Below are 24,644 nucleotides of genomic sequence, written 5' to 3'. Positions count from 1 at the left end.
GGTGGTCTTTGAGATTCAGCTGCACCAGGTGGAAGTGACCATCTAGGTCAGTGGTTTTAAACCAGTGTGTCGTGAGAACTGTCCAAGTGTGCCGTGAAAGTTTGACAATTTCCACTCACTGTAGCTCTTTGCAGTGCCACCATGAGGGGAAATGCTGAACCCACAGGACCCTGCTCACGCTGGAAGGCAGTGGAAATCCTGCTTCCCAGCCTTGCTGTGGCTAGGAGGATGAAGGGAGGGTTGGAGGTGGAACATTGTTTAAGAGCTGCGTCTTGGCTGCAAGGGGATGGTAGGAAGGAGAGCCTGCTTTCAGTCATTACTCATTTACTCAACATCCCTAGCAGGGGGCTGAGCAGATTTTGAAAATGTTTGCGCTCGCTGTCTAAAATGGTGTATTCTGTGGTGGATTTGAAACATTAATGCATTTGGTCCTTGTTCAGCATGTTGCATGCCCTGCTGTGTTGCAAACCTCTCTACTAAGACTGTAACAAGGGGAAATGTAAGTAAGTATAAGTGACTTCTATGAGCAATCGATTCAGATGAAAGAAAATGGGTGTGCCATGGAATTGTTTGTCTCACTGAGGTGTGCCTGTCACTGAAAAGGTTGGGAATCACTGATCTAGGTCCTTCGCAAAGGCCTAAGTTGGTCAGGATGATGAAGACCCCAGGATCCCAGGGAATAGAGGGAGTTGCAGCCACTATGGCAAAGTTTGCTCCAGTTGCCAATTTTTCTCCACAAAGCTTCTTATTGAGGCTCTTAGTAGCCCATCCACTCATCATTTTATCCACTTATTAACCCTAGTTTCTGACATACCAACGGTTGACCAAGCATGAGCTTAGCCGTCTTTGACTTACACAGGTAGGATATTCAGTTCAGACTCATTCAGCCAGTCTCACTTTTGTACCTGTTCCCTTCATTGTTTGTAGTTATAGGTTATTGTGACGCTTCATGAACATGCGCTAACTTTTATAGCTGAGCTCATGATTAGGGCAAATTTGTAGGCCTGGCTATCACAGCAAGCCCAAGCAGCTGGATAGTGTTGCTATGTTATGTGGTGTTCTGCTCCATAGGAAACTACATGTCAGTGGTAGGTGAACAGATGGATTGATCGATTTGCCTGCCTACCTATGTTATTGAAATGAGTGAGATGTTTTTTCAGCTGATAATTAGACTCCTGTGGAGCAGAGCACATATCAACACCACGTAACTGTGTGGGACAGGAAATAAAGAATATCTTATCCTATTCAAGCAGCAGGAGGTGGAGGGAATTTATTGAGATAGAATGTAAGGAACCCTCATTTGCCTTTTATCAGGACATTGTGAACCAACACTCATGAATTCTTGCAAAAAGAAAGGTGGCATGGAATAATTAACAATATCATGTCCCCCAAGACTCTATTTTTATGTTTCATCAAGAGAGATCAAAGCAAGTTTATTTTCTGTGGTTGATCTTGGAAACAGAAAGTGATTGTTTTACAGGCAAATCACATTCCTACTGGCCTTCTATCAACTGTGACAAAACTGTACAAAAAATTTGCAGCTGGTGGAATTTTTGGTTCATTTGATTAAGCAGGAACATTTCACCCCTCTACCAAATTCAGTCCCTTTGCAAAACAAACAAACAAACAAAGAAAAGCTGATTTTTTTTCTGGTATCACAAGCACCTTACAGTGCAAAGTAAAATAGAAATAATTTAAAAATACTTATTTCTGTATCCTGTTGGGACAAATATTCAGCTACAATTTGTGAGCTATCCTGATGCAACTAATGGTGCCCACAGATTGAGGGAACACCCCAGGGACACAACCATGAAAATTAGGTAGCTAGGTAACCAGAAACCTGAGCCTGAAGTGCACAATGGGTTCACACCATGCTTTTCAGGTACCATTGATTGTATGCGTATCACTGGGTGTTTTGAAACAGGCTGTTGGGGTCTGTATTTTTGAGTCAGTCATATATGAAGATAGGAGACATGCAAAAATCTGGATACACTATAGGTCTGGATTTAAGGCCCATAGAGGCTGGGTTCTTTGGATCCTTGGGTATGGTCAGTCCATTCCTTAGCTCTAAAGGTGAAAGGATAAACTGTAGTTCCATACAACGGTTTCTATAACAGGTCCTGCTCAGTGGACATACCAGGCTACCAGAGCTACATCTCCTGTAGCAGAACTGGAGTCCAACAGACAGTGGTAGGAGCTCACTGCCCCCCACCTTTGAAGGAAACAAGATGAATGAATGGTGGGCAGAACCAAAAGGCACCAAATGACCTTCTAATACCACTGTTTGTTTTTCTTCCTAGGTGACAGGTATCCCCAACGAGCAGATTTTGGTGGCAGTGTTTCCGGGCCTACCCACCTCTGCTGAACTCTTCATACTACCCCACAAAAACACGACGGAGAGGAGGAAAGGCCATGAAGGTGATCTGGAGCCGGTGAGCAATATGGGGATGCGGGAGAGGGTCACAGCACCAAATGAAGCAGAGGTCAGAGAACACATTGCATGGACACCCACTGCATGCAGAATCCTCCTTGGGCTCTTGTGTTATTCCGAAAGTGGTGTTGTTGAACTGCAGCTCTCCTTGAAGCCAGTCCCATACTCAGATAGGCCCTAGCTACACTGGAGTCTGTGCTGCATTGGAAATGCTGTAGAGCATACGTGGGGGAACTGGTCATGTCTCCAGGATTGGAAACACATAGTGTTTCTCATTAAGCAAGGCCATTTCCCAGAGAGAAATAGGTTTTCCCAATGGCTGGCTCATTGAGAGACGCTATGGAAGCTGAGGTGCGTAATCTTCCTATGCCCATGGCCCACAGCACCCCCAGTGGAGAGATCCTGTTATAGTCGTACCTCCCACCAACTCATATCATCTCCACTGTGGCCTGAGCACAATATCCTGAAGGCCCGAGAGTAATGAAAGGAGAAAGGGCAAAGCAACAAGATAATGTACCAAGGCTCACTAAAGAAATCAGGCTCTTCTGCTTGTATATCATTGGTGGAAGACGCCTCTTAATTCTGCAAAAGCAATCAGCACATACGCACTATATTTGGAAGTTACAATATCCATCCATTTAGATAAATAGGTAATTATAGCAGTGAATAGCAACTGCAATATTCAGGGAAGAGGAGAGCTAGAAACAGCAGCATGAGGCTGCTAGAGCTTTTGCATCAGGATTACCAGGCAATTAAATCAGCTCTACAAAGGTACCCCCGGTGAAGTGCTGCTGGTGAAAACTGCTGAGCTCTGACTAGTGTTCTCAGGTGCACCATTCTTGTACGAGGTAGAGAGCACAAGCATTGTGGGAAGCCTCCCGGAGCTCCCTCTTCTCTTGCTCTGCTGCGAATAGGCACTAAGAAACTTCCAGAACCACAGAGAATCTTTATCAGAGAGGTAACCATGTTAGTCTGTATCTTCAAAAACAACAAGAATGCCTGTGGCACCGTATAAACTAACAGATATTTTGGAACATAAACCTTTGTGGACAAAAAACCGCATCACACAGTAACTCTAAACCTGCAACCAATCCGTGCAATAAACCTCGCTGCCAACTAAGCTCATATCCACACCGGTGATATCATCACAGGACTTAACAGCAGCCATACCATCAGGGACTCCTTTACCTGCACATCTACCAGTATAAAATATGCCATCATGTGCCAGCAATGCCCCACTGCAATTTACATTGGTCAAACTGGATAGTCTCTACATAAAAGAGTATATGGACATAAATCAGATGTCAGGAATGGTAATGTACAAAAACCTGTAGGAGAACACTTCAATCTCCCTGGACACTCAGTAACAGGTTTAAAAGTAGCAGTCCTAAAACAAAGAAATTTCAAATATCAAATGGAGAGAGAAATATCTGAGCTGCAATTTATTTGCAAATTTGCCTGCATCAACCAAGGATTAAACAGAGACTGGGAGTGACTGGCCCCTGGGAAAAGCATCTTCTCTGCCCTGGGTGTTAACATCTCCACATTAGATTCTGACAATGGGCCACATCCCCCCTGATTTATCTGACTTGTTTTCTCCTCTTTTGCTACATACTACTGATAATGTGCCATTTCTACCCTGACTGAATAGACCTTGTCAGGTCTGGCCCTCCCTTTTACTCGGACCCCACTCTTTAAATACCCCATTGAACCCACCCCTCATACACTCATGCATCTGATGAAGCAGGTCTTTGCTCACAAAAGCTTATGCTTCAAAATATCTGTTAGTCTTTAAGGTGCCACGGGACTTTGTGTTGTTTTTGAGAGAATCTTTAGAAGCTCTTGTTATCTACTGAGCAAACTCCTCCCCTAAGGTGGCATGAGCGGACTGAAAGCCAATGAGGTCAGTCTCTTAGGCGCGTAGCTCAGTGTGCCTAAGGGATGTATGAAGGCATGTTTGGGAAGCCACATGTGGGGATTCTCCTGACTTCTGCTGAATTTTATCCTAGAGGGAAGGGCCATGCGTAAGGCTGAACAGACCCCAGATTTCTATGCATTCTGCTTCCATTGTCACACAATGAGCTGTGTGCTGTGATGCCGCCATGCAAATATTCTTTCAACATGCCAAATTGCCAGCCTCTGAGAAGCTTGCAATCCAGTGTTCCCATCATTCCAGCAGAGGGAGTAGGTTGGGCATTAAACAGCCTTCAGAGCTAGATCCCACCCCTACTTTAATAAGAACAGAGTGTAAAACCAGCCATACTGGGTCAGATCAAAGGCCCATCTAGCCCCATAACCTGTCTTCCAACAGTGGCCAATGCCAGGAGCTTTGGAGGGAACAGACAGGAAATCTTCAAACCTCTGGAAAACAGAAGCTAGAGACACCATCCCTGCCCACCTTGTGTAAAAGCGATGGATGGACCTGTCCTTTGTGAAATTATCTATGGATAGGAGTTGCAGGGCTAGTTCTGCTTTGAAAGGAGAGGCTCCAGGCTGGTCCACTGCTTTAGTGACCCATGGTCTGATTAAACTTCCATTGAACTCAACGGGAGAGCTCCGAATTACTCCACTGGGCCACGGATCAGGATCCCAGCATGATGATGGGAAGAAAATGAGGAGGTCACAAAGGAGCTTCTTTCTACTCATGTCTAGCTTTCTTGTGGTGTACAGGGGGGCAGATTAGATTATCTAGTGTTCCCTTATGGCCTGAAACTCTAAGACCCCAGAGCTGTGCTCTATGATGTTTTTACAGGAAAGGCAGCCAAGAATCATAGAGGCTCAAAGTTCCGCCTTTCCTGCCAGGAGAATTTCCTGGAATAACTCCGAGTTCCTGCAAATTCTCCCCTCCCTGCCCCTTCTCAAACACCTTCTGTCTGCTGCAGGATGAGTTGTGTGGTGCTGGTACTATGGTCCATTTTCACCCCACGTCTCTCTGATTGGTTCACCAGGTGGTTGAAATCCTCTTCAATGCTCTCAACCAGAACCTGGTCCAGTTTGAACTGAAGCCCGGGATTGAAGTCATCACGTATGTCACACAGTTGACGTTAGGTAAGTGTGGATTCCTGCATCATTGTGCTTCCCCAGTTACTTCCCGTAGGAGCAGGGACACAGACCAGCACACTAATGGCATACGGACAGACAGACGCTGGGGAAAGACCAGAGTAACTCAGTCCTTCCCAGAGGGAGGCAGAAGAGAGAGACTGGCAAATACATGCTAGCTCCAGCTCAGAATTTAAGGGGGAGCCCACACTGTGAGCAGAGGAGCTCAACCAAAAGCGGATGGTACTGGCAGCTTGATGCATGGATTGGGCAAGCTAGTTTCTCTGTTTCTTAATGCAAAGAGATGTTTCCCATCAACCTGCATCTCCCCTCCCCACATGGGATCCTCCACCAGCCAGTCAGCACTAGAGAAGGGCCGAATCCACATAGTTTTGATCCAGATTTGGACTCACATTGTCTGAGGGTTTGGGGTGCTCCATTGTGGGATCATGGGTTCAGGCTAATGTGCAGTCAGAACCTCCAACAATCCCCTTCCTAATGTCTAACCCTGCTCCTTTAAATTGTTTCCTTCCTCAAGGCTTCCCACAATACACATATGCCCTTCCAGCCAAGGAGGGATTAGGTCAGTTAAGATCCCCCTCAATGGCTGCAAATTAGCTTAAACTGTGGACGTGGGAGATGATTTAAAGAAGAGGGGTTAAAGGTTGGGAGGGATATGTTCTTCAGGGGTGCCTGACCATCTTGAGAACTTGCTCCCACCAGCTCAACCTCTCCCAGGACCCAAAGCAGCTCCGCAGGAGCAGAGAAAGGGCTGATTAAACGTCACTTGAGGCAAATGGCTTGGTTAAGATTTTGCTCCATCTCCCAAAGAAGCCCTACTCTGTGCCAGAAAGGTTCTGGAACTCAAGGATTTGTGGTAACCTTCTTCGGGTGGTTCACTGGCCCATGCTCTGTTACTAGGTTGGAAAGTATCTGTCCCTCCATCGTCAGTTCTTGTAACAACAGAATTATTTATGGACATTGGTCAGGGAAACAGTGTAGTGCAGTGGATAGAGCAGATGACTGGCAGCCTTGTGAGCTATAATCTTAGCTTTGTCACGACTCTCTGCATGACCATGGGTAAGTCACCTTGGCCAAAATCTTTGAACCCCACAACTGAACACCCTTTGAGTCTCATTTCCCTTAGAGCCATTGGGAGCTGGGCTGCTTCGTGCTTCCGAAAAATCAGACCAAAGGTCTCTTCTGTTGGGTGCCCAAAATCTGTGATTCAGATCTGCTGCCGTTTTTGGAAAGATGAGCTTTAACTGCTCTGCATCTCAGTTTATCCACTGATAAAATTGCCCTCATTGTGAGGCTTAGTTATTTAATGCTGTCTGCAAAGTGTTCTGAGATACTCAGCTGAAAGATAGTTCTGAAGGCCCTGACCTAGCACCCCGGGAAAATAGTGGGAACAGTCCCATTGACTTCCATGAGCATTCGATCAAGCCCTTATTGCTAATTAGCAGTGGAGCAGGGAGAGACCAGCCCACCCAGGAACAGCCTAACACTTCTGTGGTCAGGGGCATGCATGCAGGCCACATCTACACTGGCCCCTCTCTTTTGAAAGGAGCTTGTTAATGAGGGAGTTTGGAAGGTGCTAATGAGGCACTGCCATGCCTATGCAGTGCCTCATTAGCATAATGGCAGCCACACATGATTCAAAAGTGCTTCTTTCTGAATGCCCGCCAAATGTGTAGCTAGGGGCCTTTCAAAAGGACCCTCCCCCTAGGACTTCGAAAGCCCCTTCTTCCTAAAACCAAATAGTCCTTTCGAAAGACCCCCATCTACACATGCGGTGTGAGTTCCGAAAGTGGCACTGTTGAATTATGCGCAGCCACAATTATGCTAATGAGGCACCGCATATGCATGACAGTGACTCATTAGCATCTTCCAAACTCCCTCATGAACATGACCCTTTCGAAAGGGAGTGGCCAATGTAGACAGGGCCATAGTGTGTGAGTGAGACAAGTTCCAATCCTTCCTCTGCCAGATTCAGACCTAGGGACTTGGCCCTGAGTCTTCCATGTCCCAGAAGAGTGCTGTAACAACTAGAGATTCTCTCTTTGGTTTGGTCCAGAAATTCCGTCCTGACCCTGAGAAATCATCCCAGTGATAGCTCCTTTGAGGCTGATTGATTTCTGTGAACTGTTCAACTTTCAGTCAATCCTCATTTTCTAACAAGAAAATATTTCACCCCAAAATTCCCAGCTAGCTCTATTGTCACTACTGCGATGCTGCAGAGGAAACTGCTGCTGCTCTTTACATGGGCACAGAGCTGTAAGAGGGAAATCCAGGCACCCGGTGGAGGAATCCTGGCAGTCACTTGATAACAAGTAGTATATTTGCCTTGAGAACGACCCATCTCTCCAAATTAGCCCTCATTAAGTTTAAAAACTAGCTTTCCATCTCCATTTCAAGACAGCATAATAATGCAACCCCTCTAACCCACAGCTGCCCTGCATCCCGCCCTGAAGTGAAGCTCTTAACGACAGATGAGTGGCTGGAGAGCTTTAAGCTTTTGCCCTTGCTCTTGATGACTATCCCTTGTAATTACTTCACCAGATCTGCCATGCAATACCTCAATGATCCCATTAAAGGAAATGGGGTTGCTGGTTCCTGCTGATTTTGTCCCATAGAATAATGGGATTCACATTCTTCATTTATGAAACATTCAGAGATCCAAGCATGGCTCATGACCTCTCTGTGAGCAGCATGTCACTGTTAATTTAAGTCATGAAAATTGCTTTAACTAGGTGGCAAATTCCTTTCTGCAGGTACAAAACATAAGGCTCTACACCCATCAAAAGCCACTCTCAGATTGTTCCCTCTGTGGGAGGACAATGGACCATGCTGGCCAGTTAGAATGAAAATGTCAAATCTCAACCTAGATCCTGATTTCAATCACCCCCAACTTCTGGATTCAGTATTTGTTGCAAATACTGCATCTACAAAATTCAGATTCAAAATCTCCCAGCCAGCCACCAATCTAGGGTGTTTGAATCTGAGGTTTAGCTTCAAGCCCCTCCCTCTGCAGTGTTTAGCTTCACATGAAAGGTGGCCCAGCCCTTTCCCAGGAATGAGAGTCTGAGCCAAGCTTTCTGCAAATGGTCCTCCTCCGTGAAAATCAGTGGAAGTTACAAGAACAGGATACTGGCCTCATCAGTTCCATCAATGGTATGAAACAGGACAGGGACCATGAGTGACTTCAGTTGTGTAGCCGCCTCCATATTTAGAGTGCTGTACAGCTTGAACCTTCTTGTCTAGCACCCTCGGGACCTGAATGGTGCTGATCGAGAGATTTTGTTGGGTTATGGGCAGCCAATATTGTATAGCAGCATTACCAACATTTCTACTGCGTATTGGGCTCTTAGTGGATGTGCTGTTATTTAGCTGTAATTTACCACTGAACGTGTTTAAGAGCCAGGAATGGTGGCTGTAAACAAACTTTATGGGACCATGGGAAACGTGGCTGCCCCCATGATATGAGGTTGTCCACCCAGCTAACATTATACTTGATTACAAATGTTGCCGGACGAGGGAGTTCTGGATTGGAGAGGTTCAACCTGTATAAGCAATGGAGAGTTGTAATAATGAGCCTGGATTAAATATTTTTGGAGGTTCAAGAAAGTTTGGCTGCTACTAAAACTCACTTGCAAAAAGATAGAGGGTCAGTCGGTCCTGGGATTAAAGTCAGGAGTTCTTTGTTCTCAGTCTTGCACACTGACCCCTAAGCTGTTGGAGTTCTGTTTCAGACCAGCTATAGGAGCGGTTCCTCTTACAAGGCATTATAGCCACTCTATTATAAAACCCTCAAAACATATCAATAGAGGTGGGTCAGCTCCGCAAGCAGCTCTGGAAATTGGGAAGCAGCAAAGGGACGTTTGGTTTGAGGAGTTTGGCTTTGGGCTCATCTCCAGCATAAGCAAACAAAATAAAAACATCTCTTCACCAGTCATTAAATCACCCTTCAAAACCTTAATGCCTCCACTCCAGCCGCAGCAAAAGCTTGCAATGAGACAGCTCAAAGAGTTAACATGGGAGCCGTTAGTTTGTCTCAGTAAAACCTGCTTCTTCATCAGGTGCTGTGAGCCAGCAGCGCCGGCTCAAATAGCAGCTTTTCTTTCAAAGGCAGGGGAATCAATTCGTCTCATACCAGCTGGCTTTGCTTAAACAGCATGTGCCATGTAGCGATAATAGGAAAGCTGCCTGGTGCCCACATCCCCCGGGGAAATGACTTCTCAATATAATTGTCTGCCCTTTTCCTTTGCAGCACCTCTTGTGGACTCCAGCGCTGGGCACAGCAGTTCGGCAATGTTGATGTTGTTGTCGGTGGTCTTTGTAGGCTTGGCTGTTTTCTTAATCTACAAATTTAAAAGGTATGTCACGAAGCTATCCAGGGAGGTGGCTGTTTCCCAACAAGCCTAGCAAAGAGCTCCTGAAAATATGGATATTAGAGCAGGAGATTCAGGCTCCTTGGTATGGTGGTTCTAGGATTAAATTACTGGAGGGATTTGGGGCCAGAACGTCTTTTGGGCTACAACTGTAAATTCCCTTGTCTTCCATGGATATCAGCTGGAAATCCAGTCTATGAACATCAGTCAGGGCCATCCATATTCATACACAGAATATGCAGCTGTCTAAGACACCTAAAAATTTGGGGCAGCAGGGGGCCTTAGTGTCCATCTGCCCACGTCTTCCTATCTCTGTTCTGTGGCTGTGCTTCCTCCAGAGAGGATCTACTCAAAATAAAAGAGAGGAAGCCTGCCGGACCTGTTGGCAGCGCTGGGAACCTGTGAAAAAGTCATTCAAGTGGTAATGAAGCCACATTTAAGAGGAGTTTGCCAACCCCAGGTTAATAGTGTGAGTTTCTGTATTTACTCTGTTAGTCTGCAGGACCTTAGTTTAAAATTGTGTTGCTGAGGATTATAAAATCAGATCTTCAAAAAATTTTCATCAGCCTCTCACCACTTGAGCTGCCATTGGGCATCAGGGCACCTGTTTAAGAATACTGTGTAGTACCCCACAAATTCTAAGGAGACCCCTAGTTTCAGTGGAGTTATACTGATTTACATCAGCTGAGCATGTGGCCCGTGGCTTTCAGTGGTGCTTCACCTGTTTACAACAGCTGAGAACCTAGCCCAGTAATGTGATTACTCTACACAAGACAAAAAGATTAAATGTGCTTGTCTGCAATGGCTGTGACAAACCCTGGACTGACTGCCACGTTTTCAGTAGACCAGGTGGTCAGAGAGACTGCCAAGTGGACAATGAGCTACACAAGTACAATGAGCTGTACTGTACATCTGAAATACTGTAGTTCATTGGGATTTGGGACCCACAGTGTTCTGTGTTTGGATGGCTGTTTGGATGGCCTGATGTACCTTAGAAGTGATGGACAGTTACATACCTACTGTGGAGTGGAAGGACAAAGGATGACCCTGAGTTTGGTGAGCTCCGTTTGGCACTGCTTTGTGTTGTCATTTATGCCAGTGGATCCCAACTTTTTCAGATACACGGCATGCTTCAATGAGACAAACAATTCCATGGCAAACCCACTCCTTTCAGCTGAATTGACTGCTCATAAACGTCACCTTTACTTACATTTCCTATGGTTACAGGCTTGCTACAGAGGTTTGCAACATAGTAGTGCATACAACAAGCTAAATAAAGATCGAATGCATTAATGTTTCAAATCCACCACAGAACACACAGTCTTCTACACATCGAAAAAAAGTCAGGCAAGTGAACATGTGCCATGCTAGGGATGTTCAGTAATTGAGTAACTGCTAAAAGTTTCGGTGGTTACTCAATTGCTTGCTGGAGGGAAAGGGGAGGGAGGAAGAAGCTGCTCCAGCAGCCATGTTCATATTACCCAGAAGATTGACCCACTGCGAGTTGATCTTCTGGGGTTCTATTTTGTGCTCCTGGTAGAGACACATGAAATTCACCTATCAGAGGTAATCAGTAGACCCCTGTACTCCTCCCCCTTTGGCCTTCCTCAGTGAGCATGGCCAGGTAAGTCGATTGCAGATAAGTCGATTTTAGCTAGGCAACTGCCCTAGCTAGAATTGTGTATCTGCAATTAACTTACCTGCCTAGCATAACCAAGGCAGAGAGTAGGGGTGCCTCTGCAAAGAGCTGTAGCAAGGGGAAATAGACAAAATTTCATGACAGTCGGACAATTATCATGGCACACCAGCTGAAAACCATTCGTTTACACCAACAAAAAGCAAGGGTTAAGCAAGCATCCCCCAACAAGGTAGTGTTTTATAGCTGCTTTTCACAAGGAGAGGCCCAGAAGAATCAGGCCTTCTCTATATGTTTCCTTCTGGGTCCCAGGAGATGAGCTTTGCTCACCCCAGTCACTCCCTGCATTCGGACTGAATATGAGAAAGCCCCTGCCATGGTGAGTTACCATAAGAATGGAGAAGTCCTGCGTCAAACAGTGCACTCATGATGTGGTGACTGACAGTGTTAATTACCCTCCTTTCCATATCAGGTTTGCCCTACTCCCAAATCAACACATGGGTGTTGCCCCTCCCTCCCCCTTAACCTAACTCACTGCTAGGAATGTTCATGAGCACCTGAAAAAATCAAGCTGTGTCTGGCATCAGTGTGAGAGCTGAGCTTGGATCAGGACCCAACTTTGCAGGCCTGTTTGAAATCCAAATTCAAAGAGAACTCATCTGATCCCTTGCTATCTTTTTATATTATGGAACCTGCCTCCATCTCCCACAGCTGTCATGGCCCAACAGGGAGCTTGTCTGTGTCTGACATACAGAGCTAGCAGGTACTTCCATGTTGCATATGAAGGTACCTTAACCAGACTTGAATATAAACACCCCAACCCCAAGCAGAAGTCAGGGTATGCATTGTGTGCATTATACTCGGCTGCCTCAAGCTGTTGAAACAAACTATGGGACAAGTGTGCTCTGATTGCTGAATCATAGAATCCTGGGCTTGGAAGAGACCTCAGGAGATCATCAAGTCCAACCCCCTGCTGAAAGCAGGGCCAATCCCAATTAAATATCAGAGGGGTAGCCGTGTTATCTGCAAAACAATGAGAAGTCCTGTGGCACTTTATAGACTAACAGATTTGTTTTGGAGCCTAAGCTTTTGTGGGCAAAGACCCTCTTCATCAGATGCATGTAGCGGAGATTTCAGAGGCAGCTCTTCAAAATACATGCTCATGAAAAGAAGGGAGTACCAAGCAAGAGGAAGGACAGAGCTGATGAGGTCAATTCAGTCAGGGAGGTTGCAGCCCTCTTCCAGCTGCTGATGTGGAGGTGTGAACACCAAGGCTACATCTACACTTACTCAAAACTTTGAAATGGCCATGCTAATGGCCAAATCAAAGAATACTAATGAGGTGCTGAAATGCATGTTCAGCACCTCATTTGCATGCTGCCAGTCGTGGCACTTTGAAAGTGCCACGCTTCGTTCACCCGCGGCTCATCTACATGGGGGTCCTTTTCTAAAGGACCCCACCAACATTGAAATCCCCTTATTCCTATCATCTGACGAGCGAACAGACAGTGGCACTTTCAAAGTGCCATAGCTAGTGGCATGCTAATGAGGCACTGAATGTGCATTTCAGCACCTCATTAGTATTCTTCGATTTGGCCATTAGCATGGCCATTTTGAAGTTTTGAGTAAGTGTAGACATGGTCCAAGAGAGGAGGAACTGCTTTTGTAGTTGGCCAGCCATTCCCGTCTTTGTTCAGTCCTTGACTGATGGTGTCAAACTTGCAAATGAATCGTAGCTCTGCACTTTCTCTGTTTTTGAAGTTTTTTTTTTTTTATTGCAAGATGGCTACTTTTAATCTGTTACTGAGTGTCCAGGGAGATTAATCTCAACTAAATCATTCCAGCCAGGTCTTTGGCAAGCCAGGACTTAAAAATCTCTAAGGATGGAGATTCCACTGCCTCGCTAGGTAACACATTGCAGTGCTTCACCACCCTCCTAATGAACTAGTGTTCCCTACTATTCAACCTACACCTCCTACACTGCAACTTGAGAACATTGATCCTGGTCCTGTCATCTGTCACCACTGAGTGCAGCCTGGCTTCCTCCTTTTTGGAACCTTCCTTCAGGTATCTGTTTTCAAGTTCCTGCTCAGTCTCTTCTTCTGCAGCATAAATAAGCCCATTTTCCTCACCCTCTCCTCATAAGTCATGTGCCCCAGTCGCCTAATAATTTTTGTTGCCGTCTGCTGGACTCTCTCCAATTTGTCCACATCCTTTCTGTCATGAGGGGCTCAGAAGAAGATTCTGTATTCCAGATGGGGCCTCACCAGTGCTTAATGGAGGGGAATAATCTTCCCTCCATCTGCTGGCAATGCTTGGACTAAGGCAGCCCAATATGCTATTAATGTCTTGGCTACAAGGGTGCATTGTTGACTCATATCCAGCTTCTCCTCCACCATAGTCTCCAGGACCTTTTTCTGCAGAAAGAGAATAGCTGCCTAATGGGGACTTTTCTTTAGCAGATAGAGCTCCTTAGAGTAATCTTTGCGTTAAGGCCCCTGCCCTGTTAAAAGTGCTGCATGCCCCGATCCAGCCCAGGAGCTGTATTCTGCTGGGTTGGAGCTACAGATAAAAGCTTAAAATAGACTGAAGCCTGGAATAAAAAAATCAGATTCAAACCCCCATCCCAGTTCCTTTTCCTGGCGGGATCCCACTGTAGACTTCTCTTTGACTTTTCTTCAGCAAGTAATATGGCTGTGCCACACAAGGTGTTATTGGTTTGCTGACAGCCTAGAGTCTCAACAGTCAACAGCAGTCATTCAGAGGGGCACAAAACTGAGATCAGTACTGTTGTGTTGAAAAGGGAAGGTTGCTCAATTCTGAGATTCTTCAGCTGAAATCAGCCAGTACCACTGTCTCAGGGCTTGCTCCAAAAGCCCACTGGAGTCAGAGGGAAAGCGTCCATTGATTTCAGGGGAGTACAACCTTAGTGCCCTGCTTTTTCATTGTCTCAGGTGCAACATTTCAGTCTCCGGCACTTGTCAAGTCAGTAGCAGGAGGCACTCTCTGCTGCCGTGCTGTGAGGAAATGCAGCTTGCCAGTGGAGTACCGGCCCTGCCCCTGTGCATGGGATGCTGTTGCAGGGATGGAAGGCACATTGAGCTGGTGAATGACACCTCTGCCTCAGAACGTGGGGTCTGGAGGCTGGCCTTCTCTCAGCATCATCCCTTTGGAGGGATGCAAAATCCCAAAGCTTTCCTGTGGCCCCGCATGGGGCTTTCTAACCTAGTCATGTCTGGACCTGGGTATAAGTTGAGCAGGCTACTAAAGAGGAGTCAGTGCTCAGAGGTGAAGCACCCATGGAAAGAAAACTGGGTACTCAGTACCCACCAGCCACTCCCCAATCGGCTGTTTGGTGGGCTCCACCAGTGAGCTGCTCAGCAGCTAGCAGGAGGCATTGGGAGGAAGGGGCACGTGGGGGTGGGGCCTTAGGGAGAAAGTGTGGAATGAGATTGGTGCCTGCGGGCAGAACAAGGGTAGAGCTCCCACCCAGCAAGAAGGAGGTTGGGACCCGCACAAAGAGGTACCAAGCAGGTTGGTAAACTAGTTGCTTTAAGGGGGCTATGTTCAAATGAGTGCAGCCCCGTGAAAGATAATGCCTGCGTTACAGCTTCCTAAATGCAGCCTCTGTGATCCTGGCCACCCTCCTTAAAAGCTACGCCCACCTTACTCTCACCTCCTACCTCCCCAGGCTGGATCATTCACCACGTGCCAGGTATGACTTTGCTGTATCCCAGAGGTGGAGAACCCAGACCTTACACTCTCCAGAGATGTGGGACAGCACGGATCTAGGCTGTAGAATTGCACTGTAATAAAACCAGAGCTTGTTAAATGGGCACTAGGACTACAGTATTAGCTGCTTTGTCTAAACCAACAGATCCCACTGCCAATTACAAAGTCTGGCATGAAATCTGGAACCCTGAGTGCTTCCTAGCCACAGAGCAGAAAAACATGCTTAAGCTCCAAGTCCACTGCCTCTTTGGATTAGGACTGAATGCATGCAATAGCTCTCAGTGGAGAAATCGGCATAAAAACTCATCTAAGCTGCCAGTCCTCTGGCAATGTATACTTTTATGATTAGCTAGAATCCCTGTCTGAATACCAAGGTTCTGTTTAGAGGAAGGGGGAGCATGTGGCTGCATGAATTTTTAATTCCACACATTTATAGAATTGGCACACTGCTGGCTTGCACACAGCCACGTTATTATGAGCCCATAAGTAATAGACACAGTGGATGTGTTAGAGATCCCTGCTGCAACCTCTCTGTCCTGGTTGGAACGCTGGTTGTGAAAGGCATGTGTGCATGTGGTAGTTACCCATTGCAGGGATCAGAGATTTGCACAGGGATCTCGAGAGATCTAGTCCAGTCTCCTGTGCTCAGGGCAGGACAAGCACCATCTACATTATCTCTGACAGATGTTTCTCTAACCTGCTCTTAAAAATCCCCAGTGATGGAGAATTCACAGCCTCCCTATGCAATTTATTCCAGTGCTTAACCACCCTGACAGACAGGAAGTTTTTCCTGATGCTGTCCTAAACCTCCCTTGCTTCAGTTGAAGCCCATTTCTTGTTGTCCTTCCCTCAGAGGTTAAGTAGAATGACTTTTCTCCTTCCTTTTTGGAACAATTACGTGTGCGAAAGCTTGTTATCACAGTCTCTATCCCCCTCCCATAGTCTTGACTAAACAACCCCAGGTTTCTCAGGCTTCCCTCATATGTTATGTTTCTGAGATCTTTAATCATTTTTGTTGCCCTTCTCTGGTTTTCTCCCACTTGTCCATGTTTCCTGAAATGTGGTGCCCAGAACTGGACCCAGTCTTCCAGCTGAAGCTTAATAAACATGGAGGAGGGTGGAATAATTATTTCTTATGTCTTGCTTGCAACTTTCCGAATACATCCCAGAATGATGTTTGCTTTTTGTGCAACAGTATCACACTGTTGACACATATTGAGTTTGTAGTCCACTGTGACCCCTACATCCCTGTCTGTGGCACTCCTTCCTAGGCAGTCATCAGCCATTTTATACGAATGCAATAGGTTGTTCTTTCCTAAATTGAATACTTTGCACTGTCCTTACGGAGTTTCATCCTATTAACTTCAGGCTATTTCTCCAGACTGTCCAGGTCATTTTGAATTTTAATCCTATCCTTCAACCCACTTGCAACCCCCTGTCGTCTTGGTATCACCCACAAACTTTATAAGCATACTCTCTATGCAATTATTTAATTCACTGATGAAGATATTGAATAGAACTGAACTCAGAACTGATGCCTGTGGAAACCCACTCAATATGCCCTTCCAGCTTTACTGTGAACCACTGATCCCTACTCTCTGGGAATGGCGATTCAACAGGTTATGCACCCACCTTATAGTATCTTCATTTGGGTTGTATTTCCCTATTTTGTTTATGAGACGGCCATGTGAGACATTATCAAAAGCCCAAGTCAAGATATAATCTCTACCACTTTCCCTCTCTCCACAAGACTTGTTCCTGTCTGGGAAGAGTATTAGGTTGGTTTGATGTGATTTGTTCTTGACAAATCCATGCCGATTCCTACCCATTACCTTTTTGTAGGTGTTTGCAAACTGATTGCTTGATTATTTGATCCTTTATCTTTCCAGGAACTGAAGTTAAGATGAATGCTCTGTAATTTCCAGAGTTGTCCTTTTTTATAGATTGGCATGATATTTGCAACTTCAGTGAACTGCAGGAGTAAATGGATAATGCTATATTGTGAAGATGGGGCACGGCGGGGGCGGGTGGGGAGTTCATGTGTGGATTTTGTTTTTTCCCTGCTTCCCAGAGGTAACCAGAGGCTCTGTTCCATACAGCATCAGATAAACTCTTTTTCATCCCCTCACAATTTAAAAGAGTAACTTTTCCACAGCTTCTGCCTCTGAAAACAGAGCTAAGAGTGCCTGGATCTGCAGGCTCATCTTCTGTGTTCTTGTTTTCCTGTTTGCTCTCAAACCTTGATGGAGCGGTTCAAGGCACTCCCAGGGTGTGGTTAGCTTCACCTGATGGATAGATCCTTCTGCTGCCTCTTACTGGATAGTTCTGGACCATCTACAGGATATACTCTTCCTCTTCATCACTTGCTGGACTTGTTTGCACACCTTACAACCCCAGCCTTGAAGGGGGGTGCACATGCTTTGTATTTTTATGTGATAGCCTCCTTCCTCTGCCAGATGTTTGCTGAGCCCTTTTTCCTATCAATGTGTACTCATGGCTGCACTTCGTAGATGTAGCTCTTTTTTCCTCAAGAGACATGGAGAAAGAGAATCGAGTTCAGGGCTTGGTCTACGCTTGAAAGCATGGGAAGACAACCACACCCTTGACTGACATAGCTGGGCTGCCATAACTTCCCCACAGTAGAGACACAGCTATGTCAACAGGTGAGTGTTGCCCTCAGTGGAGCTACCATCATTTGGAGAGCAGGTGTCCCTGTGCTGATGGAAAATCTCCTGTTGGTATGGGCTGTGCCTACTCTATGGGCTATGCCAAATCTCCAGAGTGTAGCTATACCTTATGAGAGATAGAGAAGTGCACACAGGAGGAGATTTCTCGCTACTCCTGAACATGACAAATACACTACAATGCCAATTGATAACAAATGAATGTCACATTAACATGCCAGCCCCAAAGAGCTGGGGCCAGAATCTTTGTAGTGTAAATCATCCCAGATCTAGTGAGGTCAATAGAACTGAGCCAGGTTACATCCCAGATAATCTGACTCTTTATGGTGCTTTGGACAGCAAAGAGGCTAACCTCCAGAGGCAGCCCTTGACAGACCCTCCTTTGAAGCCATCTGCTGGAGTTCTGCCTTATGCCTGGAATAGCACAAATGGGTTCTCTCTTCCAGCAGCTCACAGTGTGCGACATGGGGTCTTTCTAGAAGCATGAGCTTTTAAAAAGCCAGCACACAGGAGGGGACCCCACACAAACCCCACTAATAAGTCTGAGATCCACACGCAGTTCTGATTGTTCTGAAATTGCAGTCCTAGAGCTTTTCCACTGTCTGGGCAAGTCACATATTTCTGCATGCTTCACTTCCTCATCTGCAAAAGCGGAATAATAAAATCTTTCTTCAGCCTTTTCCCCATTGTATCAATTTCGATAATGAGCTCTTCGAGGCAGGGAACATTTCTTCCTAAATCTATGTAACACCACATAGCCATGGATCTTGGGTGAGGCCTCCAAGTGCTATCAGAATCCAAATGATGATAATACATTGGTCAATTACTAAATAGCCAGCCATCACTCTACTAAGTCACATTCAAAGTGCAAAATACCCTGGTCAGGTGCTGGGTGCATTCAACTCCTATGGGAATCAGTGGGTGTTTTCTTTGCTCCTTGCATGACCCCAGTGTGTGTTCCCTGTAAATACAATCATTAATAGCCATATTGTCTTGGTTACCACGCCGTGGGGATTATTCCTATTTAATGGCTCTAATGACCCACAGTTCTGCAGTGCTAAAGGTCACAAGCTAAAAATAGGCCTTTGCTTACCATTCCCTGGCAGGAAAATCCCATGGGTCAACATCTACGCTCAAGTCCAGCATGACAAGGAGCAAGAGATGATTGGTTCAGTCAGCCAAAGTGAAAGCGCCCCCAAGATCACCGTGAACGAGTTCACTGACCCCGAGGAGCTCATGGACAAAGAACTGGACACACGAGTCATTGGTAAGGTACTACTGCCCTCATGGCAAGCAGTGCTCAACCCAGCGCACACGCTGACCCTGGAGATAGCAGTAGTATCCAGGTCACCAGCCTTTAGAAAAGAGAACAGACAATGACCAGGATGGCAAAAGCACAACAGGGTGTTAACAGGCTGGGACACCTCACTAGAGGGTGGTAGGTGTTCTTATTCATCTGCACAGAATTGAACTGATGGCCACATCTAGTGTCAAGAATTTCGCCTCCGTATCAGGCAGTTTGGGTTACCTTGTACTTCCATACAGGAATTCTTCCCCTCCCATCTAGCTGGGACCCTGCTGCCATTTAGCTATGTATGATGGTTGGGTGGCTGTGGTGTGAGTCTCCCACACGTGTGATCTTGACTTCCGTGATGCTGGGGGAAAGAGAACCAAAAAAGCCTAAGGTTGAGAACCCTGCAGCAAGGCAAGATCCAGTTAGAGTCAGGCTGGTTTTCCCAGGTGATCAGTTTCCTGCTACTGCAAGAAATGTGGGGTATGTGCCCATCCCACCTGACTCCTCTTCCCATGCTCTTACTGCATCCCACTGCACCGTGGCTCATGCATGCACGTTGCCCCAGGGGCAACCAGCACCAGACTGGGCAGTGTCATGAACTCTCCTGACTCTTTTCTCCCTCTTGTCTTCCTCAGGAGGCATCTCAACAATTGCCAACAGTGAAAGCACAAAGGAAATCCCCAACTGCACTAGCGTTTAATTCTGAGAATCCCCTTGATCTACAGCATTTCTGGCTTTTTATTTGTAATTATTATTATTATTGTTATTGTTATTATTATTATTATTATTATTATTATTAAAAAAGGAAATGATCCACCATTATCATCCTTTTGGGGGGCTGGGGAAAGGTTTTTTTTTTTTTTTTAACCAGGGCCGCATTCATAAACCGCAGGCAGATGTCCAGCATTTGGAGATTTGCTCTTGGTTAAAACTAACGATTAGAGGGCAAGACTACAGTTCTAGAAAATTTGAATGCCCGGTTTGCATTCAAATGAATGTGAACCTTGTGTCTGAATCTCCTCTGTGGATCTGAAAGTCTCAGCTGAACTGTTGCAGGTAAATGACCGTCTGCCCGCTCCTGCCTAAGCCACTGGTGCTGAATTTGCAAAGTGCCCTCAGCTCCCAAGGATGTGCAGGCTTAGCCGGATTGGGCCCACTCCATTTCTTCTTCTGGTCCTTTTCTTTTCAAAGATGGTGAAATGAACCATTTGGGCTCTGAAGTTTCTGGGCAGGGTGTAGAAGTTGCTGTGGAGAAGCATGCACAAGTTTATGAATGAGGCTCTTACCTGTGCATGCGACTAGCAAGGATACTGATGGCATATTGTACATAACTCCAGTGTAAATAACTTTTTATTTCTTGGGAAATAATTTAATGTTTAGTAAGAGAAAAGTTTAAAAAAAAATCCCCCCCACAAACACCAACCAGCTCACCAAGGACCCCATGTGAGCTCTTGTGCACCACGTGGGTTCTGAATATATTCCAGTTCTCTGTCGTATTTAACTCTTTCAGCTCTGTCTATGTTGCATGGTGGTTTTTCTTCCCACATAACAGGAAGGATTTTTTGAAAGGGGGGAGTGATTTTAAGAGGCACTAATGAGGACTTTTGTAGCACCTTTTAACAAGACATATTGGTTTTTTCATCCCAGTTCTAGACCCAGTGCAGTGTTGGGTGATACTGAGCAGAAGGCGCGACAGAAGCAAAGAGAAAGGGTTTGGAAAGCCAGGCCTGATCCTACAGCTTCTGATCACTGTGGACCAGATGCTGATATCCTTATTCACACTGAGGAGCAGGTCTGCTGAAAAGGGGGAGGGGGGCAAAGGGAGCAGCAGCAGCCAGAACCCCAGACCCCTTTGAATTGCTTGAGTGCCGGAATATTGTACTGGGTGCTCTGCATGGCTCTGAGGGCTGGGGGAGGGACATGCCATGGTCTGTCCAGCTCTGAGAGCTGGCTGTACTCAGCTACACCCCTTCTGCCTGAGGTTCTGCCCCTTCCGGGGTGTTTGGAGCCCCCTCCCCCACACCTTGCCCCAGGACCCATGATGGCTGTCAGCCCTGCTACTGAGGAGTACCTTGGAGAAGTCTCCCTGAAGCCGCGCTCCAGAGTAAAGTTCACATCAGTGTGAGCAGAGGTATCACAATGCAGCCTGATACAACACTGCATGTAATTAGGGACTGCTTGGAGGTGTAAGGGTTTCAGGATCAAACTGGTGCAAAACTGAACCTGTATTTTCTCCAGGCCTCTTGAGTAAGCAAAACTGAGCTGTGGTTCTCCTAGAAAGCCATTTCCTTACAAAGGTCTGGGGCAGCTGTTTTCAGTTTGGGCTGGACATGCTGCAAGAACAATATTGGATGGTTGGGGATGCCTGGTCAAAATGTGGCATCAGGAAACAGCATGAAATGGGATCAGAGGATGGGAAGAACTCTAAGCGTTTTAGAGCCTTCTGACCTCCAGAACTGGGCAAGTGGTCCAAGCAGGTAGAAATGCAAGGATGCTAAATATGGGCCCACTTCAGTAATGGCCCAATGCGAGTGGTGAATGCTTGGGGCACTGGAAGGAGATGCTAAGCCTGTTGCAGCACTATAGGAAGCAGACTCCAGCTCCAAGCATCTCTGAAGGGGTGTCTGGATACAGTGTTTCAGTTCATCTGGAATGTAACTGCAGTGATGAACAGGAGCCCAAGATTTAAAGCACACTGAAAGCGTTACTAGCCTCATATGCCGTGGGCTCCGTTCATCAGATGAAAGGCAGTTCAAAGACCTTTATGAGCAGGAAAGCTGAGAAGATCCTTTTGCACTGAGAAAAAAAAACAAAACAAAAAGCCAGCCAGTGTTTCAAGATTATATCAAACCCAGCAAATTTAGGGAAATGGCTCTGAGTGAAAAATTGAAGCAAAAACCCTCAAACTGCCGCTGCTCCCCTTCCGATAATCCACTTAACATGCTTCAGCTCCTTTCCATTGGTTTAAAGATAATTTTCCCCATCTCATCACTTCTGCTCTAGTTCCTCATACAAACAGGAGACGGATGGACAAGTTTTCCTCTCTGACCTTGTGCTCCCATCCATCATGTGTGCATACACTGGGTCTGCTACGGTACCCTTCCAACTGAAACACTGAAGTATTTTAGAGCAGTAGGCCTATCCACTGATAGCACTGTCACAGCAGGGCCATTATTTGCACATAGCATCCTGTTTGTATAGGGGTGTGTATGTGTATTTATACCGCTTGCCATAGTAATATTTTGGAGATGCATTTGTGAGCTGTGGAGCAGAGAAATGGTTTCCTTCCAAAACATTTTATCAAAAGATTTTTTACTTTGAACATTTTCAGAGAATTTTACTTTTTCTTTCTTTCTTTCTTTTGTTTTGTTTTCTTTTGTTTTGTTGTATTGCACTGAAATTTTTCATTTGGAATTGAGTCAAGATTAAAAATATTTCATTTGCCAATTCCTGCACCTTTTCCCCTGGGATGGTAGGCGGGCAGGAATCATGAGATGGGAGGGAAACCCACATATTTCTGGTATTGGGGTGAGACAGAAAATAGAGGCTGAACTTCTCTAATCCAGCATCCTCAGGATCTGAGTGGTGGCAGGTCAGAGAATTTGCCAGACCGTGGGAGGTCAATATTGTCTAGCAGTTCTACCAACACTTCTACTGCTTACTGGGCTCTTAGAAGACATTTGGGGTAAATTACAGCTAAATAACAGCACAGGACATTTAGAGTCAGGATAGGTGGCTGTAAACAAACCTTATGGGAGCTCAGGAAACTTGGCCACACACGATGAATGATTATCCAGCTAACTAAAATCATGCCAGGTTACAGATGTTGCTGGATGACAGAGTTAAGGATTAGAGAGGTTCAACCTGTAGAAGCATTTTGAATGATGCAAAGGTTTGGCATCAAAGCAACATATCATTCCCCAAGCCATGTTTAAAACTGTTTCATTTTTTTAACACAACCATGAGCAAACCTCCCTCCAGTAAGAGGTTTGCTCCAGAGCCTGGTGAAGTCAGTGGGAATTTTTCCACTGACTGCACTGAGGTTTGGATCAGGCCCTGAGACTGCATGCGCATGTGCTCGCTCTCCTAGAGTCCAGCCACCCACTAGCTAGGAGGTGTCATTGGCTACTTGGGTAGACACACACACACTGCAGCTCCGCTCAGGCGAGCTGCTAATTACAGCATCGTGGGCTCACCTGCAGGGCATGGCAGCTCAGGCTAACCACCAAATGGCAGAGCTAGTACGTCTGGGACTTCACCTCCTAGCTACAGGATAGCTGTATCCAGAGACGCAATTCAGCCCTTCACAGAATTGGGCCTTCAGTTCAGCTTGTCCCAAATGCATTCAAAAAAATAGAGCAATGAGGAAAGCACACCAAGATATTTGACCCAATCCAGCAAACTTTACTCCTGTAAATCCTATTGAACTCCATGCAACTGCCAGGGTACTTAATGTGACTAAGACAGACAGGGGGAGCCTCTTTCATCTGGACAACCAATAGCCCACATTTTGTGAGACTGTGAAAATATACAGGTCAAATTTCATCCCTCTGGGACTGATCAATGTCCCTTTACCACAGATGTTCCCCTGAGCCGGGCACTGCTGGGGACAGAAGGAAAAAATTAAATCTCCACAACCAGATTAGCTATAGTGTAGAAATAATGCAGAGCACCATGATCCTCGCTGGCCCATAAGGCTGTCTGAAACTAGCATCTCTGCACAACCCACCTTCACAGCTGCTGTGGAGGGTGTGTGTGGCTGGAATAAGAGGCATGGGGGCATGGCTAGAGCCCCTTTATAGTCCAGTAATCCCAAATTAGAGGCAACATCAGTTAACCAGCCCTGGGGTAGCTCTAAATTGCTCCGGAACCCATCCCTGTTTAGGCCTAGGGATTGGGGAAACACAAAGGTGACACAAATCCTCATTTTATGTCTTCGGCTCCTATTCTGATCACACCTGAGCAGCAAGGCAAGATGCTATCTTATTCGAAGAGTTTAAAAAAAAAATCCCTCCTTTTAGGTTGTAAGGATTAAATGGGGCAGACAACTGCAATACTTCTATTAAACACAGTAAAACAAATGCATGTCCTATATCTATACATATATATATAAATACTGTTCTTGGTTTTATTGTTCCATTTGAATATTTCTACTGTAAAAAAAAGGCAGTGGTTTTGAAATTGTTGAAAATAAATGTATTTTTGTACATCGGAGCTACCCACGGCTGCTCTTTCAGTGTTTGTCCTTGTCTTTCCCTCCTCCTGGGCAGCCATGGCTGCTTCTGCTCTTACCAAGCTTGTAACCCAGCCTTCTGCTGAGTTTCTGAGTGGTTCGGTCGTAAACCCTGCAAGGGGACAAGTTGTCAGGCATTCAAAATGTCATTACGCTCTAGAGCAAAGAAAAAAAAAATCTAGCTCCCAGCCACCGCTTCCCACC

The 24,644-nt window shown here is 45.9% G+C and overlaps 1 protein-coding gene across 2 annotated transcripts in view; it reads left to right on the top strand.

Annotated features, from left to right (window-relative positions):
* Positions 1-24,409, top strand: part of SORCS3 (sortilin related VPS10 domain containing receptor 3) — a 477,486-nt gene extending 453,077 nt beyond the window's left edge. For both annotated transcript variants that reach the window (XM_074999210.1, XM_074999212.1), the window contains exons 23-27: positions 2,301-2,432; positions 5,380-5,479; positions 9,741-9,846; positions 19,020-19,180; positions 19,843-24,409. In XM_074999210.1, the coding sequence (XP_074855311.1) occupies positions 2,301-2,432; positions 5,380-5,479; positions 9,741-9,846; positions 19,020-19,180; positions 19,843-19,907 (564 nt within the window). In that variant the 3' untranslated portion in view covers positions 19,908-24,409. The remainder of the gene's footprint in view (positions 1-2,300; positions 2,433-5,379; positions 5,480-9,740; positions 9,847-19,019; positions 19,181-19,842) is intronic.
* The last annotated feature ends 235 nt before the right edge of the window (positions 24,410-24,644 follow it).

The sequence above is a fragment of the Carettochelys insculpta genome, chromosome 7, assembly GCF_033958435.1.
Source record: "Carettochelys insculpta isolate YL-2023 chromosome 7, ASM3395843v1, whole genome shotgun sequence".
Lineage (NCBI taxonomy): Eukaryota > Metazoa > Chordata > Testudines > Carettochelyidae > Carettochelys > Carettochelys insculpta.
The sequence above is the reverse complement of the archived record's forward strand: the minus strand, read 5'-3'. Positions and strand labels throughout refer to the sequence as shown.